Source organism: Thalassophryne amazonica, chromosome 16 (assembly GCF_902500255.1).
Source record: "Thalassophryne amazonica chromosome 16, fThaAma1.1, whole genome shotgun sequence".
Classification (NCBI taxonomy): domain Eukaryota; kingdom Metazoa; phylum Chordata; class Actinopteri; order Batrachoidiformes; family Batrachoididae; genus Thalassophryne; species Thalassophryne amazonica.
The window spans coordinates 3,204,033-3,214,931 of NC_047118.1; the positions used below are offsets into that span (position 1 = coordinate 3,204,033).

Here is a 10,899-nt window from a genome sequence, read left to right on the forward strand (position 1 = left end):
GGAAGACACCAGTCACATTTTTGCTTTAGCATCATCTGCAGGAGACTCTGACACACAGCAAATACGATGAGCGGCATTCTGCTCGGCGCTACGAGCCGAGAACTGAACCAAAGTCTGGTGCAATCTGTCTGCGTGACCTTCAGCCAATCACAGCTACAGTCAGGCTGCATAAAGACAAACAGAATTTTGTCTGTGTGCACAATTTTACAAGCTATGCGCCTCTGCGTGCACGTGCACACGCGCCGGGCACAACAGGAGTTTTTAAGTTGAATGTTTACTTATGTTCCGCTGCACGTCTGTGTCACTTCTGCAGAGAAAAGAATTCTGGGTACCTGAATGAAACAGAGGCTTTTCCCTCCTAACTGTTAGCACTGCGTCACCTCTGCTGCACGTAAAAAAAAAAAAAAAATCAGCTAGCCTGCAGTCATCACTTCCAGATACAGGTGGCGATAGTTGGGTTTTTGTTTTTAAAGTAAAGTTACATCATTAGATGGTGTTTGATTGATATTGTGACGTAATGACACATCCTGGTCCTCAGAGACCCCAAATCTGCACATTTTCCAGTTCCCTGTTCTAGCCCCAGTTGACTGGTTCACTCTGGTGCCCATTACCTCTTGACTGGCTGGTTGTGCAGCAGATAACTGAAACAATCCTTCAAATGGTGATGCAAGCACCACACTGGGCAGAAATACTCCTTAGACATTACACTTCTGAAAAAACCGAGTGGCCACTTGAATTTGGTAGGAGTCAATTGAAGAATTACACAAGAGTCAAAATTTAAAAATGATCCAGTCATGCTAATAATGATATATTTGTCTGATCATAAAGATTCCAATAAGGTATAGTTTGGACTATGACTTAATGTTATGAAGTTATGGGGAAAAAACAGCAAGAGTGGTAACAAAGGTCAATTTCAGTTTGTACTGGGGTCAAAAGTTAAAGCTACTCTAATTTTGGTAAAAAGCGCAAATTATTGGTTGAACTCTTACAATTAATAAATGGTAATATGGTAAGTGGTATGATACAGTAATAAATAAATGAATAAAGGACAAACAATGTCAATTCTAAGACACGTGACATATGTTACCCCGTAACATGGTAACTACAAATTACACATGATGCAAACTATTCCTTATTAAAACCCTGTTAACCAATAATTTGCCCCACTTTTTACCAAAACGGAAGCAACTTTAACTTTCGACACCTGTACAAACTGAAATTGACCTTTGTCACCATTCTTGCTGTTTTTTTCCTACACCTTCATAATATTCAGTCATACATAGTCCAAACTATACCTTTTTGGAATCTTTATGATCAGATAAATAATGTGGTATAGTTTTCAATATGATTGTAGGATTTTTATATTTTGACCCCTGTGTAATTCTTCAATTGACCCCTACCTGGCTGCCTATTGAAAATTCAATTTGGCAGTCTTTTTTTTTTTCCAACGGAGTGACATCCACGGAGTATTTGTGCCAAATCTGGTGCTTGCATCATCATTTGAAGGATTTCTCTGTAAATATTCTGTTATCTGCTACACAACTGGCACAGCTAAAAAAGCTGGCAGAGCAGGAAGAGATGAAAACTCTGCAGGTTAGGGGTCCCGGAGGACCAGGATTGGGAAGCACTGAATTAGCTGATCCATATAACGTTTGGATCACTTTTCAGGCCCTCCTGTTGAAAATGTGTTTATGGGACTATATATCTTTCATGACTTTGACCTCTGACCGCTCCCAGAGTTAACAACCTTGAGAGAATCAAGGAAGGAAAATTTGTACCATGTTTGGTGAAAGATCAGTTGGAGGTCAAGAAACTCAGCTGAATTTCAGCACACAGGGACCCAGTCTGGTGAATGTGGAACTGGGCAGGATCCAGCATGCATGTGCCTCAGTTTTGAGGACCTCAGCAAGTGGAGCAGGCCAAAGGGACGCCAGCATTTCACCTGGCTGCTCCACGCAGACGGCCACTGCCAATTGGTGGGGATGGTCTAACTGGGTGGGTACAATATCCAAGATGGTTCCAATCGTGTGGTGGACTCGTAGTACCAGTGCACACTCCCAGACCTGATCCAACCCTGAAAGATATCCTGTTACGCAATGCAAAACAAACTGGATGTAAACTGTTTCCACTATAATACTACTGCCCCCCAGAGGCGACATACTGTAAATGCAAACAGTCATGCAACTGTCTCAAAACTGATGTGCAACAGAGTTTTAATAGTAACAGCATTTCTTCAAGCAATAAATTCTAGTTTGTGACCCAGCTATTTAATCCCCAAAAGCAGGAAAAATAAAATATTACTGCCACAAGGAAGAATTATTTATTCTTCTACTGTTTCAGGAATTTGATTTTTTTAACTGGCGCCACAACATCAAGACTTTCACACCTCATCTTCTGTTTGGAAATTGATGCCAGTGTTTTAAAGCCCAAACAAAACGTACATGATGTCCTGTGACAGTTAAATTATTATTATTTTTATTTCTGCCATGAACGTTGTATGTTTTTGACCAGCAGATTTTGCAATTAAAAATATAGAATTTCGAGATATGAGTGTCGGTCTAATTTGCAAGTTTGGATTCTACCCAACAGCGTTACGGTCTAGTCTTACCAGACGTCGGCTTTTCTGCCGTAGCCTTCTCCGCTGATCACTTCTGGACTCATCCAGTAGGGGGTGCCGGTTACAGATCGGATTCCACTGCCAGACATGCAGATGGTCTGCAGCCTCTTGCTGGCACCGAAATCTCCAAGTTTCACATTTCCCACTGAATCCCGCAGGATGTTGGCACCTGAGGAGAAGAGTTTAGGGCGAACACGTAAATACAATCTCACCAGTCATCTTCCACTGGCCATGAAAGAGAAATGAACGCCGCTACCTTTGATGTCTCGGTGTACAATCATGTTACTGTGCAGGTAGGACACACCCTCCAGGATCTGTCTCGTGTACTTCCGAGTCACATTTTCTGTCAGAGCCCCATAGGCCTTCAGCTGGTCTTTGACTGACCCCTGACAGGAAGGAAAAACATGCAACTCAAACCCTGGCACTGCTAAAGATGAGAAGGAATCAAGTGGCATCATGTGGCATTCAGAAACTCAAGCAGGTAATTAGTCAGCTTCCATCTGTGTTCAAACGTGATCCAGTTGCAGATTTGAACTGCACACACTCACCCCTGGCATGAACTCCATGAAAATGGTGAGGGTTCTTTCAGGGCGGTCCCTCAGACAGCCGTAGTACTGAACGATTCGCTCGTGATGCAGATTTTTCAGCAACTGGATTTCACACTCCAAAGTGCTGACCTCCTGTACAGAACGACAGCGACCAGGAAACATGACGCATAGAAGGACAAGTCCATGTTTTTCTTGTTGTCATTTGATTTTTGCAACCTTAAGCCCTGTTCCCCTACAACTGACGAACTGGAGTGTGAAGGTCCTTGTTGCCCACAAAGGTGACCCACCATGTAGTGTCATGACATCAGTGATGCCGGTAACGCGTTACTTAGTAACGCGTTACTCTAATCTGACCACTTTTTTTAGTAACGAGTAATCTAACGCGTTAATCTTTCCAAATCAGTAATCAGATTAAAGTTACTTCTCCATGTCACTGTGCGTTACTATTATTTTTCATTGTGGGTCGACAGCAGCATTAAACTTGGTCTGTGGGCAGGAGGTCGGGGTTCGACTGAACTGCCCACTTTAAGCGAGCTGTGAGCTTTTCATCCGCGTTTTTTTGCAGCTGCTCGACTCTTCCTCACCTCTTAAAGCGCGGTGATCAGCACACCTGCACTGAGCTTTACAAAGACATTTTTATACTGTTTTTCCTCCTTTATTTAGAATTCTGAGCTGAGCCGCTCTGTATCTGGTCGTTAAAAACAGCTGATCCTCCGCGACGCGTCAACAACTAACTATTTTCCACTCAAATGCACCTAAACTCTCTTTCTGAGGACCACATGATGTGAAAACGCAATAAAACTTTCTTACCTGTAAATCTGGTCCTGTTTTCTGCATAAATAAATGTTATCCATTCTTTGTGCTCAAACACCAAAGTAGGGGCGAATCCAGATGGAATGGGGGCGTGGGACAAGGCTGTGCCCCCTCCCCCACACCACCCCTAGATTAAAGGTCCAGTTTTGAAGCCGTTTTTTACTACAACTACTAATATTGCTTAAAATAATAATAATTTCAACAAGAAAAATGTTTATAGAGAATTTAAATGTTAGAAAAATGTTAGAATTTAATAGTTACATTTATAAACCATGTAGGTTCGAAATTGCAAGTTTTACTGTTACAGTGCTGTCAACAGTTAAATATGAGGTCAAGAAAGAGGTCTTTATTTTACTTTTTATAAAACAAGTATTTATTTTCATTGAAGTCAAGAAAGGGTGACTATAAAGTAAGTTTTGGCAAAACAGGTATCATTGTCATGTTGAGGTGGCAGAGGGTTGTTGTCGGCAGCTGGGAAAAGTAACTAAAAAAGTAACTAGTAATCTAACTTAGTTACTTTTACAATTGAGTAATCAGTAATTGGATTACTTTTTCAAAGTAACTGTGGCAACACTGGATGACATAACGTACCAGACTTGTACCATGTGACGTGTGCCAAAACAACCACAGCAAGTCTGTATATAACTTTAACACAACGTTGGCGCTTCCAAAAAAAATAACCCAAGAAAAACCTCTTGGTGATGTCACAGAAAAACAAGGGATCAACAAAATGTGCCAAAATTTGCAACAGCAAAAATGAATTTTCTGACATCTTGAAAGTCCTGCTACTGTAAAAACCAAACCATGGCACAATGGCAGAGTGTCCCAGTGCATCGTGAACCTTCTGAGGTTACCAAAATACGTTGGGGTTTCAACTGTGACCTTCTGGGGTTCCTGGGTTCTCACCAGGATTTTTTCAGAGCAAAGGGGGGAACTTAGCGGGGCATAGTCAGGTGATGAATACTGCAAGCGCAGGTATTGTATGAAGGTCCCCCTGGAGAAAATTTTGAAATTTATTACCCTTTAAAACTCTCTTTCCTACATTTTGAAGGCCACTTTGTGTTGCTAATTGGAACATTAAATAATGTGCGACATGTTCTTTAAAAAAAGAAAGAAAAAATTACAGAAAAGCCCCTCTAAGCTGGTTAAGTCACAGCATAGGGGATCTAAATAACAGCATAGGAGCCCCCTATGGTCAACTGCGCTGGCGAGAACCCTGGGTGCATATCTGTGAAAGTGATTCCGGGAACATTGTCAGCAGTCAGGGTTCTGGATCTGACCTCATCTTTAATGAGGACTTTGTATGTGAGAATACGAGTTTTGAAAAACACTTGTTAAGGAATCAATGAATGAAAGACAATGGGGTGCATGAAGGAGTTAAGAGTCTATGATCCCCCCTGGATGGGACGCCAGTCCATCACAGGTTATTTCCTCTGCCAATGCTGGTCCCAATTTACAGCTTGGTGGACTGGGACAATACTGAAGAAATATCTTGTCCAAGGACACAAAAAGTTAGCCTTAAGGACACAACTGGAATCAAACCCTGGTCTATATGTTGCCAGTTCAGTTCATCGTTTTCATCTCCCCTTACTCTGCCAAAAGCTGAACGGCTGATTCAGAGGTGCTCAGTGAACCAAGAACTAACAGATACCTGCCTGACCCAGTCAGCTTTGGGTAGTTAGTTAGGGATCCCTGAGGACCAGGATTGGGAAGCACTGCCATAACCTCGTCTGTTCTGGAGGCAGGTGTCCACGCTGTTACAAAAATCCACCACATGCTCAAAGTGGCAACAAAATAACACCAGCAACCTGCTTTGTCATCGCTGGCATGTTCATGGAATACGGCTGAAGAATAACGTCCAGCTCTGTGGATTTTTTTCCTAATATACTGGTTTGTACCAACCCTGGAGTTAGCTTGGGCCAAGTTGTTTACCACTATAGAAACATAACACAACCAACAAATGAAAGGCATCAGACGGCTGATACAAACCCTGCGTGTGCAGTACACACCACAATGTAAGGGTACAAGTACATATACATCTGTCTATAATGGTGTTTTTGAATATATAAAGTATGACTTAATCATGTGACTTCATTATGAAGTCCTTCACACCAATCAATCACAGCCATTTTGCTGATCAATAAATACTTCAGGTCATGCATCAATACTTCTTGATTGTTGAGATATGCAAAAAAAAAAAAGTTTTCGTCCATCTATCCAGTTGTTTTTGAGTTATCTTGTCAACAGTCTTGCACAAATACACACCAGTGAAAACAATAAACCGCTATCGTTTGGCCCTCATTCACTCTCAGTCATTCCTTCCGCAACAAATTTGTGGAAAAAGGCTCTCTTACATATGACACAACTGTCAAACATTAGTGAAGCACTCAGAGGCCGGATCGCTAATGTTTTAATATCACCAAGGTGGCAAAAAAAGAGAAAGAATTTATTCTTTAAGAATCAAACAAATTGATGTCCCGCTCAGATGTGAGCAATAAGACGTGTGTGCTGCATGTTTCAGAACGGACCACAATAAAAACCCAAAGCAGAGAACAAACACAAACCCACAGCTGAGTTCCTCAAAAGATGTTCCTGTATTTACTTCAGGCCACAAGAGTCCCACCACAGGAGGACAAAGGAGGACACCGGAGACCCTCAAATTAAAGCCTGAGTCAGACAAGACAAATGGTGTGGGTGAGTAGGTGGGAGTCCACCCCCCCACCCCCGCGCGCCCCCTCCTGCAGTGACACTTGGCTCCTCTCTGATACAGGAAGTGACCGTGTATGTTTTCTCTGCTGCAAACAGGAAAAGACCTTAAAGTGGGGAAGGGGAGTGACGGAGGACACAAAACCTCTTCCGCACCTTCCACTGGTTGAGCTCAACTCTTTTCCCGTAGGTTCCTGATATGTTAATCATGTCAGGGGTTAAAATTAATGTGATTAAATAAATGTCACGTTGCTGGCGAGTAGAAACACACAGGTGAACTGGAAACACGCGATTTATTAATCCAAAACCATGTGAATAAAAACCAACTGCATTCCCGCATCGAGGTCTGATCACAAGAAAATGCAAAACATCTGATGTCATTCTCAGCGTTATATTTTTTTGACCGTAACGCCATATTTCACATAAGTTGGTGGCGTTTCACCACGTGAGGTGTCGTATCAAAATCATGAAGAAATCACGTGAACGTTGATGCACCGGGTTAATCCAAAAAGCAACTCTGTTTTTTTTTTTTATTAATGGATGGTGGATTGATGATGGATTAGGAGCAGGTGTGGTCGTCAGTGAGAGTGACCGACCACTTCTCCCCAGAAATGAACTAAATCTGAAAACTAAACCACAAATGTCTCATTGTTTCACAGCACTTTAGTTTGAAAACTTAAAATAAAAGAGTCACACCTCCACACAACCATGTGGAAAGGATTTTGGAGGAATTTAGCCACATTCTAAAACTCAAATTACACTGTCACATCCTCACAACCCAGCTGAAAGGAATGTGCTTGAATGTAGCCAAAGTTACATTGGGCTCCTGGTGCTTCTGTCTTACTGAATGGTTGTGAGAAGTTCACGCTAAGAAGTGAACTAAGGTGAAGACTCGATGTCTTTGATACCCTGTCTGTTTGGAGAACCCTTGGATATCTACTGCTGGATTGACTTTGTGTCAAACAAGTGGTTACCTTGAAGGACCCCGGTGACCAGTTTCACTTGCAACATGAGGGAATGTCAGCTGTGACATTTTGGCCACATAGTGCCATTTTTTGGTCATGATCGAGCACGTGGGTGATGAGGACCCCAGCAACTGGGAAAGGGCGAGATGACGCCCATGTTCTACCTGGCTGAGGCAGACAGATGTTACATTGGACATGTAAGGATATGTCTTCCTGGATGGTTGCAATCCAGGACCCAAAGTGGTTCTGTGGTGTGGTGGATGGTGGGACATGTGGCATTGGTGTCTGCTCCCAGATCTAGACTGTAATACACAAAAATCACGGTTCGGTACGTACCTCGGTTCTGAGGTCATGGTTTGGTTCATTTTCAGTACACTATGGGAACAAAATGCAAATCCTAAATTTGCTTGTTGTTTAAACAAACAATTTATTGTAACATTATACAAACAGTAGAGAAGCTTGAATGTTCGACTGGACTGGGTTGCTTGACGTGAGAACGTTTCGCTTCAAATCACAGAAGCTTCCTCAGCTAAAATTCTTGCTCTGGTAGTCTGACTTCTGTCTTGACTCTTGTAGAGAAGAAGTACAGGAGTCAAGAGTCTACAAGAGTCAAGACAGAAGTCAGACTACCAGAGCAAGAATTTTAGCTGAGGAAGCTTCTGTGATTTGAAGCGAAACGTTCTCATGTCAAGCAACCCAGTCCAGTCGAAGATTCAAGCTTCTCTACTATGGAAACCACCTGGACAACTGAGAGCCTACACAGAGACATTATACAAACAGAAAAATAAAATAACTGTAAAGTGCTGCCTGGTAATAAGTTAAATAAAATGTTCTCAAATAAACTACAAATGTATGATATATTATAAAAAATACATTCCTAGTAAACAACCTTTAACAAAACCTTTCCACAAATAAAGAGCAGCACAACGGTTCCAGCAGGAAGAAGCCCTGTTCAATTTTATTCAACCTTCATATTTTTTGCCAGAAAAATTAACTTGTCCAAAACTTTCACACTCTATAAGGGATTTTTCAAAGAGAATTAATGTTAAAGAATCCCTTTACTTTTGTTCAATTTATTTTATTTTCTATCTCTTTCTGTTAACTGTTCATGTAATGTTTGTTAATATATCTTTTATTATAATGAAATTTTATTTGGTTTTAAACATGAACAAGAACAAACAGAAATGTCAACAACACTGAGCAGGCTATGTAGGAAGTTAATATATCTTTTTAAATAAAGAAAAAAAAAAGTGAAAACCACCTTAAAATATTTAGAACCACAAACTTGATTCTTGGTTTGTTTATTTATTTTGCCATTAAAATTGTTCATCACTTATTAAAATAAAATAACTTCATAAGGCCAGGGCTTCTTAGAGTCTGGGGACTATTTAATCACAGCGCAGCAAACGAGGTCAGTAAGCTGAGCGAGTCAGAGTGAGGAGGATTGTAGATATCCCTCCGCTCAGTGCTTTACAGGCTGCTGCAGGCAGCGGAGGAGGGGGAGACCCGCTGCCACTCGGTGACCAGAGAGACTTTCACTTTCAGTCACCAAACATCAGAAAAGTCTCCAGTAACGCCAGGAAAAGTAGTTAGATTTGTAGCTAGTAACCTTTGAGAAAATAAGTCGTCAACAGGGTTTGGAAAGTCGCCAGATTTACGGAGAAAGTCGCTAAGTTGGCAACACTGAATGTAAACACACACAACGCGAACTCACCCGTGCACAGCCCTGTACCGAGCCAAACGTTCAATACAAAGACATGTACAGTTACACTGTGTGTGTGTGTGTGTGTGTGTGTGTGTGTGTGTATACACACACACACACACACACACACATATATACAGTAGTGTTCAGAATAATAGTAGTGCTATGTGACTAAAAAGATTAATCCAGGTTTTGAGTATATTTCTTATTGTTACATGGGAAACAAGGTACCAGTAGATTCAGTAGATTCTCACAAATCCAACAAGACCAAGCATTCATGATATGCACACTCTTAAGGCTATGAAATTGGGCTATTAGTAAAAAAAAGTAGAAAAGGGGGTGTTCATAATAATAGTAGTGTGGCATTCAGTCAGTGAGTTCATCAATTGTGTGGAACAAACAGGTGTGAATAAGGTGTCCCCTATTTAAGGATGAAGCCAGCACCTGTTGAACATGCTTTTCTCTTTGAAAGCCTGAGGAAAATGGGACGTTGAAGACATTGTTCAGAAGAACAGCGTAGTTTGATTAAAAAGTTGATTGGAGAGGGGAAAACTTATACGCAGGTGCAAAAAATTATAGGCTGTTCATCTACAATGATCTCCAATGCTTTAAAATGGACAAAAAGAAACAGAGATGCATGGAAGAAAATGGAAAACAACCATCAAAATGGATAGAAGAATAACCAGAATGGCAAAGGCTCACCTATTGATCAGCTCCAGGATGATCAAAGACAGTCTGGAGTTACCTGTAAGTGCTGTGACAGTTAGAAGACGCCTGTGTGAAGCTAATTTATTTGCAAGGATCCCCCGCAAAGTCCCTCTGTAAAATTGTTCTTTTTGAGTCCAAGGGCTGCAGACAGTTTGTGAGACGACCTCCAAACTCTGGATTCAAGCCACAGTTCACAGTGAAGACAATGAAGCATGGTGGTGCAAGCATAATGATATGGGCATGCTTCTCCTACTATGGTGTTGGGCCTATATATCACATACCAGGTATCATGGATCAGTTTGGATATGTCAAAACACTTGAAGAGGTCATGTTGCCTCATGCTGAAGAGGACATGCCCTTGAAATGGGTGTTTCAACAAGACAATGACCCCAAGCACACTAGTAAACCAGCAAAATCTTGGTTCCAAACCAACAAAATTAATGCCTTGCAGATGTGAAGAAATCATGAAAAACTGTGGTTCTACAACTAAATACTAGTTTAGTGATTCACAGGATTGCTAAAAAAGCAGTTTGAACATAACAGTTTTGAGTTTGTAGCGTCAACAGCAGATGCTACTATTATTGTGAACACCCCCTTTTCTACTTTTTTTTTTAATATTAGCCCAATTTCATAGCCTTAAGAGTGTGCATATCATGAATACTTGATCTTGTTGGATTCGTGAGAATCTACTGAATCTACTGGTACCTTGTTTCCCATGTAACAATAAGAAATATACTCAAAACCTGAATTAATCTTTTTAGTCACATAGCACTACTATTATTCTGAACACTACTGTATACACACACACATATATATATATATATATATATATATATATAT

The 10,899-nt window shown here is 41.0% G+C and overlaps 1 protein-coding gene across 1 annotated transcript in view; it reads right to left on the reverse strand.

The window, feature by feature from the left end:
* The window catches only part of map3k3 (mitogen-activated protein kinase kinase kinase 3), a 43,757-nt gene that overhangs the window by 3,769 nt on the left and 29,089 nt on the right, over positions 1–10,899 (reverse strand). Inside the window, exons 14-16 of the mRNA XM_034190574.1 lie at positions 3,166–3,297; positions 2,874–3,003; positions 2,609–2,786 (exon numbers count right to left, since the gene is read on the reverse strand). Coding sequence (XP_034046465.1) covers positions 2,609–2,786; positions 2,874–3,003; positions 3,166–3,297 — 440 coding nt within the window. The remainder of the gene's footprint in view (positions 1–2,608; positions 2,787–2,873; positions 3,004–3,165; positions 3,298–10,899) is intronic.